Source organism: Euprymna scolopes, chromosome 42, assembly GCF_053919585.1.
Source record: "Euprymna scolopes isolate OS-2025 chromosome 42, ASM5391958v1, whole genome shotgun sequence".
NCBI classification, from domain to species: domain Eukaryota; kingdom Metazoa; phylum Mollusca; class Cephalopoda; order Sepiida; family Sepiolidae; genus Euprymna; species Euprymna scolopes.
The window spans coordinates 48,287,638-48,309,798 of NC_136523.1; the positions used below are offsets into that span (position 1 = coordinate 48,287,638).

Below are 22,161 nucleotides of genomic sequence, written 5' to 3' on the forward strand. Positions count from 1 at the left end.
GTTTTTGTAAAATGAACTTTGTATGAAACACCTCTTCCAAAGTGTTAACTGTCTGTCCCCCTTCTCAAAAGTGTTAACTGTCTGTCCCCCTTCTCAAAAGTGTTAACTGTCTGTCCCCATCATAAATAATGTGTCTCCTCTCAGTGTGTAAAAACTGTTAATTTCACATACCTCTCACATATTCCTTCTACTACAAATAATGAACTGAACAAGTCGTTGTCGCCGTATATGCCGTTATATGAATGTCTCATCGTCCGTTATATGTCTCCGATATGTACGGGTCCTGGATATGACCTTAAACTATATCCAGTGGTGAGGCCCCAGCTTCCGGGCTTTGGGGAGTGTGGAGCCACCCTTTAATTGCCATTGCTTGCAGGTCCACTCTGACCCGAAGTGGTAGTACCTGTTAGGGTCCCAACTATGGGTTAAATAGAAACTGACTTAAAAAAACAAAAACAGAAAACAAAAAAAAAAAAAAAAGATAAGCAACGTTGAGTGGTTAGTACCAGTGGGGTAGGTTCATGATATGATCTTAAACTATATCCAATGGTGAGGCCTCAGCTTGCGGGCTTTGGGGAGTGTGGAGCCACCTTTTAATTGCCATTGCTCCCAGGTCCACTCTGACCCGGAGTGGTAGTACCTGTTAGGGTCCCAACTATGGGTTAAATAGAAACCGACTTGAAAACAACAAATATATTCTATTAAAAAATTTTTCTTCAAAATCTTTGGATTCGGCATTAAATAACCTGAAAAGGGTGGATATGCTGTAAGACTAAAGCAAACAACCAACCATCCGATATGCACACCCGCTATTCGACACTTTTGATTTGGCGCTACCCAACATTCTTCCTCCATATTTGTTGAAAAAATTTTTTTATCTTGTTTTCCAATTGTTGAGATGAGGATTGATAATTTGCATTATTTGTTACATTGCCCGCACCGGATAAAGTGCTAAGTAAAATTCAGTTCTACTTGACACTCTTCTGGAGGTAGAAGGTTCAACCTCTTTGCGTGGATGCTAAAAAGACAATTGCGAATTACTTAAGACTTCTACTTGGTCATGGCTGCTGAAACGAGATTGCTACTACTGTGGATTAAATAAAGGGCTTTGTTTTACATTATTTTAAGACTTTTATTGAACAAAAAATCAACCCAGGTAACTTGATTATATAGTAGAGCTGACATCTATTCAATGTAGCCGCCTTCAGCCTCTATAACCACCTCGATACGGGTCTAGAACTAGGAGCATGCCTTTTCCACAATTCTGGTGAATACTCGGCGGATGGCGGATATCAGGCTGGCTTTAATGTTGTGGGAGGTCATGGTGGTGATGTTCTCTACATATGACCAAACAAAGTAGTCCAGCACGTTCAGATCGGGGGAGGACAGGAAGCCAGTGAGAGAAGAATGCTAAGTCGTAAAGGGAGGCAAGACAAAATTTTTCCTGAATAGTTTTACATTTTCAATAAGAGCTCTGCAGGTGGGATAAAAGACTTTGGCCGGTGGGCCATACTTTAGAAACTCCTGAACTCAACAAGTAATGGTCATCACCATCATTGTTGCCATATACGCCGTTATATAAATGTCTCATCGTCCGTTATATGTTTCCGATATGTACACCCGCTATTCAACACTGACTCAACGAGGCAGCTGTAAACGTTGCCATTGAATCAGACTGAGGGATCAGGTAGGCGACTAAGTCGTAAAGGGAGGCAAGACAACTTCATTCTGCAAGGCAATCGAAAACCTGATGATGATCATCATCATCAGCTGTTAGAATAAATATCATCATCTTATTTGTAAGTCTTCGTTTGTCATCTTTCAACCGAAAAGGTAATGTGTTTTTGTGAGTCATCTTTGTAAATTAACTTTGTGTAAACCACCTTCCTCAAAAGTGTTAACGGTATCCCCATCATAAATAATGAATCTCCCCTCAGTGGGTAAAAAGAACAGTCTATTTACACACATCTATATCCCTTCGACTACAAATAGTGAACTCAACCAGTAATTGTCATTGTCACAGCTTTAGCGAGGTCTGTTTGTCGCGGTGGATACTCAGATAGCCTGTGTTGTTTGCCTTTTAGACCAACAATAAGCAGGTTCATCTCTAAGTGGGAGTGGAACTTGAGTGGGAGTAAAACAAATAGAGATCGAGTTTGGGTGTGAACGGTGTCCTTCTGATATTTATTTCCCTCTCACAACAGGAAGACATGATATAAAGTGGAATAAAAGAGCCAGCGTCATAGAGGAAGATGACTCTGGCCTACAAAACATACCAGGTAGAGAAGCCCCTGGCAATTAGCAATAAACTAACCTCTTCTCAAAAGGAGAAGGTTAAGCCTAGGAGGGTGGACCTTTTAGAACTGCACTGGACCAAAGCCATACCTCAGTCAACAGGGAAAAGCCATCTAACCAGGCGTCGCCAAAGTTTTCGAACGGGGAGGGGGGAGGTCCATATTGCTGACATTTTAGAGTTATGTTAGGGCCAAAATAAATAAAAATGACCTGAGCGTGTTTTATAGTTTTACTTATTAGATTTGCTTTTTAGCAAAACTGGTTCTCCCAAACCTCATTCTTTTAATCATTTTCTGAACGGAAAGAAAAACCACTACACTATTTTCACACGTTTCCATTTAAAAAAAATCTTTTCTGAATATTTTTACATTTTCGATAAGAGCTCTGTGGGCAAGATAAAAAACTTTGGCATACCGGATCTGGCCTGTGGGCCATAGTTTAGAAACTCCTGGTCTAGACTGTTGGTTTGGGTGCCCGAAGCGAAAAACACCCAGCTGATCTCCTTACATAATACCTCATTTACTGTATGGACTAGCTTAAAATATTCATAATGGCTTAAAATCAAATTTTGTCCATTAAATTTATTCAGTATTTCATTTGAAAAAAAAAATTTTTTTTAAATAAAACCAAATAGAATAAGGTGCAGATTAATAAAATCCTTCCAAACATTTCTAGAAAATAGACTCTCTATTGTTTTTCGGTTTGTTTAGAACCGAAAACAAGTAGATCGATCTCTAAGTGGGAGTGGGATTTAAGTGGGAGGGAAAGAAATATGGATAAAGTTTGCGAATTGATGGTGTCCTGAAATTTAATTTTAAGGAGGCCAAGGGCAAAAAATAAAAGTAGACAGTGAGCATCTTGGGGGTGATCACTAGGACTAGGACAACAGCATATTCTTTTCATGGTTTTGATTCTCGAGTGTGTATCCGTTGATATCTTATATGCTTTTATATAGAGTGATGTGGTTCTCGGTTTATTAATTGTATCTGTGTCGGATATATACTCAAGAGTCAAAACAATGAAAAGAATATGCTGTTGTTATGGCCCTAGTGGTCACCATTACACACTCAGCTGAGAAGCAACAATAACAGGGATGGGTTAAAAAATGGCGTCCCATATACTACACTTTGAAATGTTCTCTTTTGCAAAGTAAGTTCTATTTATTTGTCTCCTCAAGAGGGTACACTTAGATAAAAGGTCGTGGGCGGGGAGTTAATGCAAGGAAAGTCCAGCTCCCCCAAAAAGGTGTACTTTATGTAAAGTAAACATAAAAATAAAAACTGCCTCAGTCTAGAAGGAATTCTCTTAAAAACAGAAACAAATAGTGAACTTTGAATTTTTTTCTTTTTTTTTTTTTTTTTTACACAAAATATAAAAATTTATATTTGGAACAAATTAGATTCAAGGCCATTTCAGTGTAGGAAAAACGGAAGTCGTTGGTTATCCTTGGTCAAAAAATAATTAAAAAAATGTCTAGACTACTCTTAACTAGAATCATTTCAGTCGCCACAATACCACATTTACTCTAGAGGCCATCCTACTTACTTAAATTGGTTTGAAATTTTTCTTTTCTATAAACACGGTTCTGGCGAATATACTCGGTGAATCAAGTGCAAGAGAAATACAAACAATTGAACTTGAAGGAACAGTTAGAATCGTAAAAAGATCTCTTGGTTGGAGTAACTAAACTAATGGGAGAATGTTTAGCATCCGGTAGAATGCCCCATCCCCAGCAAAAATAAAGTGAAAAGAAAATTCAAACAAAAGGGGAAATTTATGGTAATATGATGAGGCATTCTCATGACAGTTTTCTGAGCCTTATTACTTCCAGGCTGTCTCATGAAATTGGAAGTGCGTGTTTTGTTTGTGACACCATTAGTAGAAGATTGTCTTACAGTGTCAATGGGCCCCCTTTACCTAGTTTTGAACACACACACACACACACACACACACATATATACATATTTTATCTACTATTACATAAAAAGAAGTTTGTCTGTGTGTGCGAGTTCGTTTCACACAAATATACTTTATATGCCTGGCAGTGTTCTTAGATAGGTTTTGCATTGGAATACCCTTGCTAAGTATTGATAATTGAAAAACATCTAATGAAAAAAGGAACAGGCCATTTTGATCAAAGTTAACATCTTTTTTTGACTTTTGCATTTTAATCTTTAATTCAATTCATTATCACTGCATAAGCAGAGAGGCCCAACATATAAAAATCAACAATAGGTTCTTTGATATGACAGGGATGCGTTCAAAATGAATGTTTCTGTTTAGGTTTTGTATCGGAATGTCCTTGATAATTGAAAAAATCTAATGAAAAAAGGAACAGGCAATTTTGACGAAAGTTAACGTCTTATACAGCCTAACATCACAAGTACAGTTGAGAAGTTTTATTATCACGCAGAAAGGCCCAACCATATAAAATCAGCAACAGGTTCTTTGATATGACAAGGGCGCATTTGAAATGAATGTTTTTGTTTAAGGCACAATTGAACTATGATACTTGACTTTTGCATTTCAAACTTTAATTCAAACCATTATCACTGCATAAGCAGAGAGGCCCAACATATAAAATCAACAGTAGGTTCTTTGATATGACAAGGATGCGTTCAAAATGAATGTTTTTGTTAACAGCACAATTGAAGAATGATACTTGACTTTTGCATTTTAAACTTTAATTCAAGTCATTATATCTATAAAAATAATTTTATGAAATTAACACTAGGTTCTCTACAGTGCAATGTGGACTACGATGTACTGTGGTCTAAGCCACTGCAGGGAGTCATGTGACGCATCCTTCCGGTGCACCGTGGTGGGTTCCCAACAAGAGCAGGCAATCAATTGATTTGATTAAAAAATGGGCGATTTCACCAATTTTGATGACAAAAAAAATCGACAAACATATCCCTGACATCCCTGCTTAGCAACAAAATCTCACCTCTTCACTGTTGAGGTCCCTGAATGTTAGAAAGCTTTCTACTCTAATAGTTTCTTCCTTCGAACAGCTAGACTTTGGAATTCCCTTCCTGCTACCTGCTTCCCTGACTGTACTGAAATGCAGAAGTTTAAATGTAATGTAAACCAACATCTTGTTAATCTTTACTAGGTATGGTCCCAAATAGTAGCCCCTTATGTCCAAATGGCGATATGCTTTGTTAGGGGGTGAACAGGAGTTAAAAAAAAGAAAAAAAAAACCCATCAGAATCAATACACTTTTGCCAACGCAAAACAAGTGCATTTATGCTAGTAATATAAAAGTCTTGCATTCTGGTGGCGACGAAGTTGCTGAAGACGTTTTTAATATCACTTAGGTTTTTGAAGCATTTCCCATGCAGAAAGTTGTTGAGATGCTTGAAAAAAATGGTAGTCGATAGGTTTTTTTTTTTTTTTTACAAGGTGATCACCACTTATCAAGGCCCGGAAGCCACTCAAGGATAAGGGTTATTGCATGTACAGTACGTTAGTGTGGGGTTTTAATAAAAGTGTCTACTTAAGGGGGCGGTTCATCAGGAATTTGTTTACGTTGGATTTGAAGATATCCAGGTTGTAGTCAGGTGGGAAGCAGGCAGACGGAACAGATTTCCACAGGTGTGCAATTCTAAGAAAGAAGCTTTGTTCATGGAATCTACGTTTTGATTTAGGCACAGATAAAGAGTGGGGAAAATTATTGACAGTGGTTTCAGCTAGATGGGTGTTTTTCATAAAAGATTGGCGAGGGCGGACTAGAGATTGGAGCTCAGTCGAACACCTGCCATGGAAATAACGATAAACAAAGATAGGCTCGCAACGTCTCTTCTGTGGGAGAGAGGTTGCAGGGAAGAGAAAAGGGCATCGCCCACTAAGCCACGAAGTCTATTTTGTACTCTGTCAAGGCAGGATAGGCTGTTTTTAGGTGAGAGGTTTGGAGAGTATGGCATACAAGGCAGAGTTTCGTAGCCCAATTCGTCCAGCTCCTACGAGGTTGGTTTAGCAACGTGCGGTCAGGCATTGTCATGGAGGAGAATTGGGCATTTTCTGTGTACTAATGTTGGATGTAGTTGTCACAGACCACCAAACAGTCAGCATGACCTTCTTTTGATGCAAGTTTGGCTTCGGGAAGTGTCATGAAGCTTCGTCAGCATCTAATAACTAAGCTGAGCATCACTAGTTGTCGTAAAGAACGCAATTTTGATCGCAAGTCACACTCCGGTCGAGAAACGGGTCATTCTTGTTGTGTAAAAGAAAAGAACGGAAGATGACACTTCATAGCAGCATTTCTTTTGGTTGTCGTTCAATTCGTAAGGCACTCAATTATCAAGTATTTTTGTCTTTCCAATCTCTATTGTAAACAGCCAGGAAGCAGTCCAGTGGAACAGTGTTCCACATACAGGCAGTTTTAGGAAAGAAACTTTGTTCATGGAATCTGCGTTTAGATTTAGACACAGATAGAGAGTGGGGAAAATTGTTGATAGTGATTGTAGCTGGTCGAGGGTTTTTGTGAAAGTTTAGCAAGAGGAGAATATTGAAGTTCAGACGAGCACTTGCCATGAAAATAACGATAGAGCAGAAACAGGCTCGCAACATCTCTTCTGTGGGAAAGAGATTGCAGGGAAAAGAAAGGGACACCACCTACTAGATTTCAAAACCGGTTTTGAACACTGCCAATGCAAGATAGGACGCGCCGAGCAGCTCCTACCTAGATGTGGCAACAGTGTTCTATATGAGTTTTAGCGATTTTAATAGGAAATTATAGCCATTTCAAGCCTGATTTTTATCTCGATAGTTCGATATCAGTTGTCTCCTCTTATTTATTAAACCTGGTGGACCAAAACATAACGTCTCGCTTAATCATAAAATTTAAGTTTCGTAAAAAAAAAAAAAAAAAAAAACACTACTTCATCAATTCATGTGATTTTTGGAATGTGACATCTTCATTCCATGACCGGTATGTACGTCATATAAATTTTTTTAAAAGATCTTTCTGCATTTTTGTTTACAAAATAAGTTTAATTTTAAATAAGCACTGAGGACCCATATTAACCTGAATGTTTTAGATTGATTTATGGAACAGACCAAAAAATAGCTGAGACATCGTTGAACAGTCAGTTAGTACTGATATTAAATGAAACAACTTTTTTCATATTTTTCCGACTTAAGATTAGAGTCCCCCCTCCCCATTACGTGTTAAGAACAGGTTTAATAATTGTCTTCGAATCATTGCATGAATCTATATTATATTAAAATATATAGATATACTAGATGTATGTACTCGGCGTTGCTCGGTATTAAACATAGCATTAAATTCCTTTAAAAAAAAATGAAGTAAAAAAAAAACGGAAAGAAACTGAGGTATGTGCATGCGAGTATTATGTTTTTCTTTTTTTTTTTGTTTTGTTTTTCGAAACAATTCACTTCTTGTTAAGTAAATAGAAATTACTCGAGCTGAGATCAAAACCAAAATCTAAAGACAGTGAGTCAAGTACGATAACCATTAGACCTGCTTGCCACATTCTTTAAATAAAGTGTTTTCAAACCTCATGAAACAGTTGACAGACAGATAAAAATTCGATAACCCCCCAAGTACCAATTTTTTAATTTTTACCAGTTAGCAGCCCTTTTTCCAGATGAAAACTGATTAAAAAGTTTTCCACATGTCTGAATACCCTATATACCAAGTTTCACATCTGTAGATAAAAAACTCGTTGAGTATATAGGTTGAGAAGTGTCCTAACACACACATATTCTCACTTTTATAGATATATAGATTAATCAAGTTAAAATATCTATATTTTATTTACGCCCGTCTGTTTGTCTGTCTGTTCTTTTTTGCTCAGAAACTACTGGGTCGATCTGGCTGAAATTTTGTATGGCCTTTTGTTATGATCAGGTGCAGCGAAGTAGGTATTATGATATCCATCCAATGCACAGTTGGGGATTAATAATGATTAATATTTAATGCAAAAATGAACACAAATTTAACCATGACACACTCATTCTAAGTTAACAGGCTATAACTTTGTCCTGCTTTTAACGGGCTAAAACATCTTTATTTCTTTTTGTATCAGTCGGAGATACGTCTTTGACAATCAGTTCGACAGTGATTTTGTTGCTGTCAGACTGAATTATGGTTCTGTTCAGTTTCTATAGAGGTCCACTCTCCTAAGTTTTGCCTCCTTTTTGAGAAGGGGTTAGTTTATTGCTAATCGCCTGAGAGACTCCTACCAAGGAATACTGATGGAGCTGCTCAGGCGTTTTTTATAGACCACAGTGCACTAATCCTAGTATACTGGCTTCTCAACTTAACACCTCACCAAGTCTCTAAAATCAATTGAATGAACTTTGTTTCTATTCTTTTATTTCAGGAATGTTTTTAAATTTTCCCTTTATTTTTATTTATTTATTAAAAAAAATAAATTTTTCGATGTGTGTGTGTGGGAGGAGGGGTATAAATTTTTTTTTTTTTTTTTTTATTCTACCCTATCCTTTAGCTGGTTTTGCATTCGTATGCTTAAATGTCGTCTTTCTTAAATTAATGGAAATCTACGACTAACCCTAAGTCCTTGTACAGAGAAATATTAGGAGAAAGACAGTTTAAATATAGTTAGATTATTTCTTACATCACGGACATGATTTGGATGCCGGATGCCACCGCCTCTTTCGATCCCTATGCATGCCACTGCACTAACCCTAAGTCCAGATGGCAACAGACTCCCAACAAAAATATAAAAAAGAAAAAAAATTATTAGCCTCCGTCTTTGTTCTGCACTCTCCCAATTTTTTTTTAAATAATGATAAAAATTTAAATAAATAAATGAATAAATTGACTGAAAACATTTTCCTCTTTTATAAAAAGTAAACAAAAAAACAAACATGGCGACCAGTGAAAACAATACAGAATGCAATCGATAATAAAGGTCTTAATATCATTGCCCTTACGTAATCCAATTTACCAAATTTCCACTACTAACGATTACTACGATATTGTCCCATTGACTACTGTACACGCATTAACCCTTATCCTCGAATGGCTTCTGTGCCTTGATGAGTGATGACTCCTATATATATATATATATATATATATATAAAATTATTGCCATTAGATTAATAAATGAAAAATCCTTTATATAAGAAGGGTGTGTATGTTCTTGTCTAGTGGTTCCAATATGGGGGATCGATTTACTAGAATCTATATAATACTAAAACTCTATGGATCTTGTATGTTTGCAATCAGATTTCCGGTTTTCAACATCCGGTTGCGCATGCGTAAATAGCAACGTCTTCAATCCGTTATTCCAATTCCGGAATTTTTATATCGCTTTTAATACAAACAATTTCATTTAATTTGATCAAATAGTTTTTTGTTTTTTTTTAACGGCTAAAAACATTCAACTTCGTAAAGTCTGTCGCAGTTTCAAAAAAACTTCTCCCTTTTAAAAAACAAAAGTAAACAAACAAGAAAAACAACACTCATTATTAATAGAAGCAGCGGCGGTGAAAGAAAACACCTCTCACTTTCCCTCTAATAGATTTCAACACTCCTACTCCCTCTGTTTTCGTTACGTACGCGAGAAATCTTTAATTCATGTCATTATAAATAAATAATTTTATAACATCAACCGTAGTATTTTGTTTTTTTTTAACGGCTAAAAACATTCAACTTCGTAAAGTCTGTCGCAGTTTCAAAAAAACTTCTCCCTTTTAAAAAACAAAAGTAAACAAACAAGAAAAACAACACTCATTATTAATAGAAGCAGCGGCGGTGAAAGAAAACACCTCTCACTTTCCCTCTAATAGATTTCAACACTCCTACTCCCTCTGTTTTCGTTACGTACGCGAGAAATCTTTAATTCATGTCATTATAAATAAATAATTTTATAACATCAACCGTAGTTTTTTTTTTTTTTTTAACGGCTAAAAACATTCAACTTCGTAAAGTCTGTCGCAGTTTCAAAAAAACTTCTCCCTTTTAAAAAACAAAAGTAAACAAACAAGAAAAACAACACTCATTATTAATAGAAGCAGCGGCGGTGAAAGAAAACACCTCTCACTTTCACTCTCATAGATTTCAACACTCCTACTCCCTCTGTTTTCGTTACGTACGCGAGAAATAGTTACGTGTATGTGTGAGAGAGAGAAAAAGGGAGCGATGTAAAACTGGATAGAGTTATCCCCCTTAACTAATGCAGACCTTTTTACTAGAGGGCGTTATTACAAAAAAATTTCTTTTTCTTCTTCCCATGTTTTTTAAAGTCGTCTGCTTACATTTCCAAACGGAAAGCTGAATCGGTAAATGCACACATTTCTATTACATTAAATAGTGTTTTCCTTTGTTGTTTTTAAACAGCAAATACTTGAATCATATGTTTTATACATATTAAATCCATTTTTTAAATCCAATATATTTTTTAAATCCAATATTTTAAATTCATCAGAAGTTTTTACACAAAAACGGAAAGCCGCATTGCTAAATGCACACGTTTCTATTACATTAAATAGTGTTTCCTTTTGTTGTTTTTTTAACAACAAATACTTGAATCATATGTTTTACACATATTACATCCATTTTTTAACACATTTAATATTTTAAATTTTTCAGAAGTTGTTACACAAAGCTGTAACAAATTATTTTACATTCTTTGTAGAACTTTACTAATATGTCACACAACCAAATAAAAAGTAAAAAACCCAAAATCAACGACGAAACCAATGTGGATCAGCAACAAACTGGTCCCTCTGGCATGCCACAACTTACTGAAACTGAACAACAAAGACGAACTCGACTGATTCGTTCTAGAGAAATGTATAAACTTCAAAGAGCTTCTGAAACAAGTGAACAAAGAGAAATTCGCTTGAAAAAACAAAGGGAAAAAGATTATAGATATCGAAATTTAGAAACGCCGCAGCGAAGAGAATACCGACTGAGCATGCAAAGAATGCGAACACAAGAGACAAGAAATAATGAAACAACAGAGAGGAGAGAAGAGAGACTGAACAGGCAAAGAATTAGAGCTGAGCAAAGACGAGCTAGCGAGACAGCACAACAAAGAGAAGAGAGACTGAGTAGCCAAAGAATAAGAGATGAACGAAACCGAGGTGACGAGAATGTTGTGGAAATAAACAACATACTTGCTTTGCGAAATAGTCAATATAATTTACAGCACAGAGCAAACTTACAGGGAAATGTTGGAAATTTGAATAAGCTATGTTCTCATTGTAAAGCAAAACTTTTTGTTGGAGAAACTGCACATTTTTGTTGCATGAATGGCAAGGTTAGATTGCCAAAGTTGCACAAGTTGCCACATGAACTCTATTATTTGTATGCTGATCAAGGTGAAGAAGCTCGCCACTTCAGAAGACACCTGAGACAATATAATAGCCTGTTTCAAATGACATCTTTTGGTTGCAAAGAAATCAAGCCACAACACGGATGGAATCCATCTATAGTTATTCAAGGGCAGATTCATCACTATATTGGATCATTATTACCTGAGCCAGACAATCAAGCTCAGTTTATTCAGATATACTTTCTTGACAAAGAATATAGTATTGATGTTCGGATGAATATGTACCCGAACATTGAGTTACGTCGGAATATCATAGAAAATATTGAGTATATTCTAAGACGTGCTAATATCTATGTGACTGCATTTCAACAAACTAAGGACATGATATACAACATACCTAATGCAGTTATTGTTATAGATCCTACGAGGAAACCGATTAATGAGTATGAAAGGCGATACAATAATCAGATTTTTAATGAAGTAGGAATTATTATTCAAAATAACAATGAACAGCAAACAACATCACGCCACATAATATTGAGAGAAAAAGGTGGTCAGCTTCAAACAATATCGGAATATCATCGATCATATGATCCACTACAGTATGTACTGTTTTTCCCTGATGGTGAGGATGGCTGGCATCCCGAGATGACAATGACAAATAACCGGAAATTAACTGCTATGCGTTATTATGCCTACCGCATTATGATCCGTGATGATGAATTTAACCAAATATTAAGAGGTGGGAGATTGTTTCAGCAGTATGTTGTGGATATGGCAGGAAAAATTGAAGTAGATCGTTTGAACTACATTAGATTGAATCAATCCTCTCTTAGATCTACAACATACAGAGGTTTTGTCGATGCGTTACATGATAATGATGATCTTAGTAACATAGGCAGAAAAGTTATTTTGTCATCAACATTTGTTGGTGGTCCACGATATATGATGGAAAGATGTCAAGATGCTATGATGTATGTTAGAAAATATGGGACTGCAACTTACTTCATCACAATGACATGCAATCCAAATTGGCCTGAGATTAAGGATAATCTCATTGAGAACCAATTTCCTCACGATCGACCAGACATAATTGCAAGAATTTTTGATTTAAAAAGAAAACTTTTCATTAAATATTTAACAGGAACACAAGGTCTGTTGGGTAATTGTATTGCCTACGTTATAAGTGTTGAATACCAGAAAAGAGGTTTACCACACCTACATTGCCTGCTATGGATGGAAGAAGAATCTAAACCCAGACCCCAGAATTATGATGATTTTGTTCAAGCTGAAATACCAAATAAAGTCGAACATCCAGAAGAACATGAATTGGTATTGACGCATATGATACATGGACCAAACTGCAACAGTACATCTCTGTGCTGGAAAAATGGGAGCTGTTCAAAGAGGTACCCAAAACCATATAGTGATGAAACAAGATGTGGATATGATTCCTACCCTATTTATAGGCGAAGGTCACCAGAAATGGGAGGTCATCAAGGCTATAAAGAAGGTAGAAATGAACCTATAACTTCCAAATGGGTTGTACCTTACAACATGACTCTCTTGAAGTTATTTAATTGTCACTTAAATGTAGAAATATGCACTTCTGTAAAATCCATAAAATATGTAATTAAATATACATTAAAGGGAAGCGATCAGGCAGTTTTCAGTGTAAGCAAAGACGAAATTAAGCAATACTTGACAGGAAGATATATTGGACCATCAGAAGCAGTTTCGATGATACTGGGATTTCCAATTCATGTTAGAGAACCTGCAGTTGTTCGTCTTCAGATACATCTCCCTGATCAACATATGATCTATATTCAAAGGACAAGCAACAGAGACCTTAATAGAAATGCTTCTTGCACAACTCTAACAGAGTTTTTCAATATTTGCCAGAATGATGAATTTGCCAGAACACTCTATTACTCAGATGTCCCAAAATACTATGTGTGGCAAAATAAGAAATGGCAAAGAAGAAAAATGGGTAGAAGAATAGTTGACCACCCAGGAGTTTTTGAAGCAAATATTCTTGGTCGTATGTACACAGTCTCACCAAATAATGGTGAATTGTACTTTTTGCGGCTACTACTTCACCATGTAAAAGGACCTAATTCTTTTGAATCTCTGCGAACTGTAGCAGGTCATATATGTCCATTATTTAAAACTGCTTGCAAAGAAAGAGGATTACTGCTTCATGACAAACAATGGAGGATGCAGATAAAACGAGAATGCCAAGAGCGATAAGGGATCTGTTCATTGTGATACTTTTAAACACAGAATGTTCAAATCCTCTTGAGTTGTGGGAAAGATTTTCCAACTCCATGGCAATGGATTACTACAATGCAATGCAAATCCAAGTCAACAATCAGAACATGGTCAATAAAAATGCCATCAACAACCCGTTGAGGTACATAAATGATAAACTTTGTGCTGCTGACAAATCACTGCAAGATTTTGGATTGCCTTTGCCTCAGAATTTACCTAATGTGATTCACATAAATAGAGCCATAATGGATGAGCAAAGTTACAATATAGCAGAGCAAATGACATATGTAAAGACACATCAACATTTATTAAATGACGAACAATCGATCATCTACAACTTTATATGCAGTTGCTTAAACACAGACTCTTCTTCATTGATTTTCATCGATGCTCCAGGAGGCACAGGAAAGACCTTCTTAATAAAACTTCTTCTTTCAAAAGTAAGGAGCTTAGGACAAATTGCACTGGCTGTAGCATCATCAGGTATTGCTGCAACATTGATGCCTGGTGGTCGCACTGCTCATTCCAGATTCAAGCTTCCTCTCAATGTAAGAGAAAATGATGTTTGAAATTTTGATAAACAATCAGAAACAGCCAACTTGATAAGGGCAGCAAAACTTATTATTTGGGACGAATGTCCAATGATAAGAAGGGAGAGTTTAGAGACGTTCGATAGGACTCTCAAGGATATATGTGGAAACAATGAAACATTCGGAGGGATATTGACGGTGTGCAGTGGTGACTTCAGGCAACTACTACCAGTCATAAAAAGAGGAAATGATGCTGACATTTACAATGCTTGCATCAAAGAGTCGTTTTTGTGGCGTAAATTTAAGAAATTTTATTTAAAACAAAACATGAGAGTTCAAGATGATGATGATGAATACTCTAAATTTATTATAAAGATTGGTGAAGACAAACTTGAAAAAAATGAAAATGGTGAGATTGAACTGCCTGAAGATTTGATAATCCGTGCAGATAATGTTGACCAATGCATTGAATACATTTATCCTTCGTTTGACAATCTAGAAATGTTTGCGGAAAATTGCATATTAGTACCATTTAATGATACAGTTAGAGCAATAAATCATAATTGTATTGAAAAATTTCCTGGACAAGTCAAAGAATATTTGTCATTTAATTCTGTTCTTGAAGGAACAGAAGCTACACATTACCCAACAGAATTTCTTGATTCGATAGAGTTATCAGGATTACTTCCACATAAACTTGAACTCAAGAAAGGAGCTCCAATCATATGTATGAGGAATATTGATCCACCACGCTTATGTAATGGTACAAGACTAATAATAGAGGAGCTGTATAATAATTTGATTGTTGCTAAAATTATTGCATCACAGTTTGAAGGAGAAATCGTTTTAATTCCAAGATTGAAAATGGTCTTATCTGAAGGTGACAATATTCCATTTGCCAGAGTCCAGTTTCCTATACAATTAGCATTTGCTATGACTATTCATAAGTCTCAAGGACAGACCTTACATAAAGTTTTAGTTTATCTAGACAAACCTGTCTTTCAACATGGTCAACTATATGTTGCACTCAGTAGAGTTAAGCGAAAGGAAAACATAAAAGTTTTTTTTAAAACACTCAAATTGTACAAAAAATGTTGTAAATAGAAAAGTATTGTCTTAGTTTTAGTGACCTTATTATTAGCATATGAATACAATATTTATTTTCTGTACAATAAGTGCTTAAGCACCCGTGCTTTTCAGCGATACATATTCAATAAAATAAATTGATTAATATAATTAATCTGGATATAAGAGAGTTAGAACCTGATAAGAAGTCTCAATTAAGCAAAAGGATAACAAAAGTTTTCTTTAAAAAACATTAATTGTACAAAAAATGTAAATAGAAAAGAATTGTCTTAATTTTATTGACCTTATTATTAACATACAAATTAAATATTTTACACAATGGGTACTGAATGTTTGCTTAAATTAAATGAAAAAAGTTACATTTTATTTTCATTTTCTATTTAAAAAGCCATTATTAACATGTGGAGAGTGTTTTTTTTTTATTATTCTGTACTTTCAACTAACAATTTCATTTAAAAGATGATATATCAAAATTTGAATTTAACTATAATAAGGATTATGATACCTGTTCAGTGCATATTTACCTATAAGTATGACCAACCACTTATAATTCAGTAACTGTAATTTAAAAAAAAAATAACAATTATAATAAACAGAACGACTCATAGAAATCTATCTATATTCTTTTTTTCATTTTAATATACTTTCATAGAAATGCTTCTGTTATGTAAAAAAAAACTATTTTCTTTATGCCACAAGTGTCATGCTCATACATGAATTCCATAGCTAATATAACGTACTGACCCAACGGGTCACGGGTGGTCTAGTATTGTATTAGAAACTGAGCACCCGTTACAAATATTTAAATATTGATTCTTTTTCATTTTTTTTATAGTATGATAGATCCAATCGATAATAATCCGTTGAAAAAAAATTGAAAAATAATGCAAAGAAAAAAAGATACATGAGTATGATGATGATGATGATGAAAAGAAGAAGAAGAAGAAGAATGGGAGAAATTGGAATCAGAAGAATGAGCGGAAAACTACAACGAACATCAATAATGAAAACAGTCGAAATATTAAAGAAAACCCTTGAATGTGGAAACTAACACACATAAACCACAAGCGCAGACCAGACAAACTGCTAGAGACAAAACATTAAGCGCTACATGGAACCAAGAACATTGAAGCTGCATATCTATGAGTTCTCTAACCCTTCCCCCATTACCACATCACTGCCCCCCCCCCAAAGAGTGAGATCGAATAGCAAAGTAGTCAGGGAGGAAGGAAAGACTGAGAAGTGAGCAACTGACCAGACCTCCACTATATAAGTCGAAGAGAACTGAGACCTTGGGGAGGCTTATTGCCACTCGAATTCCAGTAAAGACCAATGGCCGCTGCCAAGAAATCAATGGCAAGCAGCTGTTGCGATAATGCAAATTTATTTGTAAATGTTATCGAAAAAGGTGGAGAGCACTGGAAAATCTGGTGAGACTTATTGTCATTCAGCTTCCAGGGAACGCCACAGGCTGTATTCAATCAATATTTTTGATGACCTGTGTGAAAGCTCCTTGTGAGCCAATAATAACATCACACATAAACTACACACAAATTGGACACACAGAAACGGTTACAGATGCAAAACAAAAAGGAACATTACATGGAATCATGAAAACTGAAAATGTATAATTGAAAGATACCGCCCCCCCTTTTTTTTTCTCTGTGAATGTCACCATAAACGGACACCGCACCAAATAATGAGGGTCAAGGAGGATGGAAAGACCGAAGAGAGAAAGCACTAGCCAGACCTCCGCTGGATGAGTGCAAAGAGGACTGGAACCTTGGGGAGGCCTATTGCCACCCAAATTCCAGCAAAGTCCAATGGTCGTTGCCAACAAGAAATCAATGGTAAGCAGCTGTTGCGAGAACGCAAATTCTTTTGCAAAAGTTATCAAACGAGGTGGAGAGTACTGGAAATATGGGGAGACTTGTTGTCACTCAGACTCCAGGGAACACCACAAGTTGTTCTCAAAGAGCAATCTTTGAAGATGGCTTGTGTGACTACTCCTAGCGAGTAAATAATAATAATAATAATAATAATAGTCACTCTTAAACTTATGGCTAACCATAAGTCCGGATGGCAATAATAATTTTTAATACGCACTGTTTTATTCAGTAATATTTGCAAAATAAAAACGAAAAAAAAAAACAGAAGAAAAAAATCCGTAAAAATCAGAAAAATAATTAATATTTGTTATTTAATAACAAACAAAAAGGGAAAAATCCGGCTACAAATTAATCTGGTGGCTTAATTTGCCCTGCCCTGTAACTGCTTAAGAGTCGAGAAATTTGGCAGTCCTTTGGGAAGCCAATCGCTTCAATTTAGCCATTATTTTTTAAAATGATCGATTCTATTTGACTCGTATATAAGACCATGACAGATAGTACAGCGTCGCTTCGGAGCGAACACGGTAAAAGTAGTAGAAGTCGAAATGCATTCTGGTAGATTTAATTAGTACACAAAAAAAATAATATGCAAGTCATGCAGAAGCACACAAACGCACGAGAAGTGGTCTCACAGTTTTATTATGATAGAATAAAGATTTCGGTACTTATGCAGAATACGGATCGTGTTGAAATAATAAGGGTAATTGTGGCCTAGTAGACCAACACAAAACCTACCTTAAAAAAGTTGCTTTCACGGGATTTTCGGGTGTGCTGAAAACGAATATCGCATTTAAAATTGGGGCCGCCAACTAGTTTTCACAATACAGAAAAAATACGTTTCCGCATGTTTCAAGTAGTAATGTACCGTGGCGGCCATATTTGTCCATATTTGTAAAGTTTTACTTGGTTTTCACCTTAATATTTTCCTTTAAAATAACGTCTTGAACAGGTTTTCAGGCAAATGTGTATTACAACGGCGTGAATTATTTGACAGGCAAAAATTCATAAAAATTATTTATTTAAATGATTTTTATAAATTTTTGTCTGTCAAATAATTTACGCCGCTGAAATACACATTTGCCGGTTTTCGGGTATGCTGAACGCAAATATCGCATTTAAATTTCCCGCAAATAAGTAGTTTTCCGGATATTAAACAATGTAGTTCTTTATGTTATAAGTTATATATGTTTTATACGTTTTACCGATTTTACAACTAAACTGTAAACATGAACATAAGGCTGATTTTTTATCTCGATACTTCGAATTGAGTTGTCTCCCTCTTTTTATTTCATCGAATTTAATCATGACCGACAAAAACACGCTTAGTTGTAAAATTTGATTTTCTTGAAAAAAAAAACAAAAAAAAAACAAACTACTTGATCAAATGTTTGGAATATGACATCTTCGTTCTGTAACGAGTACGTACATCAAACAGACTTTTCTGTATTTTCTTTACTTTTAATTATCGCCATAAGAGCCAGTTTGAATAAGCACCATTTTTTTTATCTTGTAATTTAATGTTTACTTTTTTAACATCGAAAGAAATCTGTTTCGAAATTTCCGAATCTGGCAAGACGCGCCTGAAGAAGGTCGGAAGGTACAATATGCCGAAACGTTGTGAATATAATAAACATCCAAGATAACGGCAGTAGCCTGAATAATCCAGATAATAGAATCTCGGTACGGCGGACCTGGACGAGAATCCCCCCCTCCCCCCCCCCCCCCCCATAATTTTAACCGGTATTCTGAAGTTGAAGGTGCGTACTGAGACTGCGTCTTGCTGGATTCGGAAATTCCGAAACAGAGATTTCTTCCGATTTCTAAAAAGTACGCATTACACTACAAGATTAAAAAAAAAAAAAAAAAAAAAAAAAAAAAAAAAAAAAAAGGTACTTATTCAAATTGGCGCTTATGGCGACTCGTTATAGAACGAAGATGTCATATTCCAAAAATCACGTCATTTGATCAAGTAGTTTTTTTTTTGTTTTTGTTTTTTTTTAAGAAAATCAAATTTTACAACTAAGCGAGTCGTAGTGTTTTTGTCAGTCATGATTAAATTCGATGAAATAAAAAGAGGGAGGAGGCAACTCAATTCGAAGTATCGAGATAAAAAAATCAGCCTTATGTTCATGTTCAATAGAGTTTAGTTGTAAAATCGGTAAAAATCGTAAATTCTGATTTTCTTAGTTTAAAAAAAAAAATTTAATTTACGTGATTTTTGGAATATGACATCTTCGTTCTGTAACGAGTACGTAAGTAATCTGACCAAGCATCCACATATTCAAAGGCTTGGAAACCACTTTCGAACTTGACAACAGAGTAAGTATTTATCGACCATATTTTTTAAGGTGCTTTAAAATGATCGTCTTGTTTACTTTATGACAGTTTGTAATTGGAAAATGATTTAGAAGCCTTTAAACTGTCGATTAAAAAGTATTTATTTTGTCAGAATTGAAGTTTAAAAACAAAACGTCCGGTTGCGCTCCTAAACCGAACGGATTACAAACTGCGCCCCTATTATATGAAAGAACAGCAACATTTTTTAAGGAGATATTGATATTTTATTTATAAATACATCTGGTCAATATTGTTATTTATTTTATTCTTGAAGATTCTATGTGCAAAATATGTCGTTTATTTTAAATAAATACAATTTTCACTTACCTTAAAAAAATTTTTTTTAAATCGAATTTTAAAAAAAAATCTGTAAATGAAACGAATAAATATATTTTTCTGGAAACGACAACAGAAAAATTTTTCAGAACAAAGAAATTTCCAGCAACCGGTGTTCATCATGAACTTGTCCCCCATTTGTTTTAGACCGTCAGGAACTGACACAAAGTTTGTCTTTGCCTTCCCAGGAGTTATATAAAAAGTCGGGTTTTAATATATGGAAATACTCGGCTAGGGATCCTTATCCTAAGCCCCCCAAACCAATAAAGATTAGACCATTCCTTGAATGATCCGATCCCTGTTGATTTTGCAGCAGGAATTTAGTTTTGTGCAGTTCTAGGAGATCCATCCTCCCAGGCTTTTGCCTTCTCTCTTTGAGAAGAGGTTAGTTTATTGCTAATTGCCTGAGGCACCCTCATCCGGGAAATGCCGACGGAGATGCTCAGGCATTTTTGAAGGTCAGAGTGCTCGTCCTAGAGGGGTGGAGGCTGACTTCTCAATCCCATTTTATAACCTTTGTGTCTAAGTTCTTGCAGTGGGAGAGAACTGAGCTATTTTCTAATATAAGGAAATTCTGCTCGTCAAAAAAAAAAAAAAAGGAACACTCAATCTAGAAAGATTCCTCCCTCACTGACTAACGGGGAGTATCAAAACAGGTACTACACTTTGTTCCTAACCAGAATGAGTCGCTATATGCTTGCCTTTGAATGAGTTTTTAATTTAAGGAAAATCCAGCACTCTCTTGAAGGGGATGGGGGATTCTTGATTGGAATAAAACTAAAAAATTGCCTCAGTCTAGAAGGATTCCTCTTTCAGTGGTCTAGAGCAGAAAAGATGAAGAACACTCATTCTAAATCAATGTGCTAAAAAATCTAGATCGTATTTATTTCTTCTGGAAGAGAGTAGCATGATTAAATAAAAAAAAAGGGGGGGGAGTCTGCAAAAATCAGAAAATAAACATTTATAAGATTAAAAAAGAAAACAAACAAAAAAATGAAACAAATCCAACAATTAATACGGTGGATTAATTTAATCTGTAACCCTCTGGAAAATCAAACATAACTAGTCGAAAAATTAGACAGCCATTTGGGGAGCTAATCGCTTCAATTTAGCCATTAGTTTTGTAAATGACAGATTCTATTTGCCTCGCAGATCATCATTATATCTGAAGATTCTATTTTTGTCATTGGTTTCCCCGATATTTTTCTAGTTAGAATTCTTTCTAGAAAGACATCAAGTACTTATGGGAGGCACCACATGAAGGTTGCCAACATCCTAAGATAAAGTTATTTTTGTAGAACAAACTGTATTCAAATTTTGAACACCCAGGTCGTCAGTCCATGTCGTTAACCACTTAACCACCATGACAGGTACTATCACTCTACTTGAGAGTAAACACAAGAACAATAGTCAAAATCAAAATGTATTCTGGTAGATTTAACTTCATTATTAAATTCTCTTTTAATAGGATTTAAAAAAAAAAATTCGGGCGCACCTGAATAAGAATCACCCCCCCCCCTATATATTAGTGTCCAATTAATAATAATAATCTACTGAAAAAAATTGCAAAAAATTGAAAGCCGTTCTTAACAAGGGGAGGTTTGGGGGTGTTTATTCCGAAAGCCATTCTTAACATGGGGAGGTTGGGGGGGGGTATTCAGAAAAGCCGTTCTTAACATGGGGAGGTTGGGAAGGGGCGTTATTCCGAAAGCCCTTCTTAACATGAGGGATTGGGGGTGTTTATTTTGAAAGCCATTCTTAGGAAGGGTGATTCTCGTTCAGGTCTGCCAAAATTCCTTTTATGCCAAAATGCCTATTGCATTTCATTTGAAATTTTCATAACTAATTAATTATGTGATAGCGCGAAGCAGATATGTGGTCTCACGGTTTTATTAATACTAGCAGGACCTGTGGAAATTCCACAGAATGAGAAATATATTTAATCAACAAATGTTTTGATGAAGCTGATATGTTTCTGGATGGCGCAAGAAATTAGTTTTTTGGATAAAAAACCAATAACATGCTGTAAATGAGTTTCTTGACATTTCTATGAAAATAATGTCGATTGTATTTTAAATAAAGAACTGACCCCAATGAGATAAATTAATAAGTATTAATAATTACTCAGAAATTAATATTGTGCTA

At 35.4% G+C, this 22,161-nt stretch overlaps 1 protein-coding gene across 1 annotated transcript in view; it reads right to left on the bottom strand.

The window, feature by feature from the left end:
- Positions 1 to 20,179, bottom strand: part of LOC145267095 (uncharacterized) — a 39,847-nt gene extending 19,668 nt beyond the window's left edge. The window contains exon 1 of the mRNA XM_080123092.1: positions 20,008 to 20,179. Coding sequence (XP_079979218.1) covers positions 20,008 to 20,154 — 147 coding nt within the window. The 5' untranslated portion in view covers positions 20,155 to 20,179. The remainder of the gene's footprint in view (positions 1 to 20,007) is intronic.
- Between the last annotated feature and the right edge of the window lie 1,982 nt (positions 20,180 to 22,161).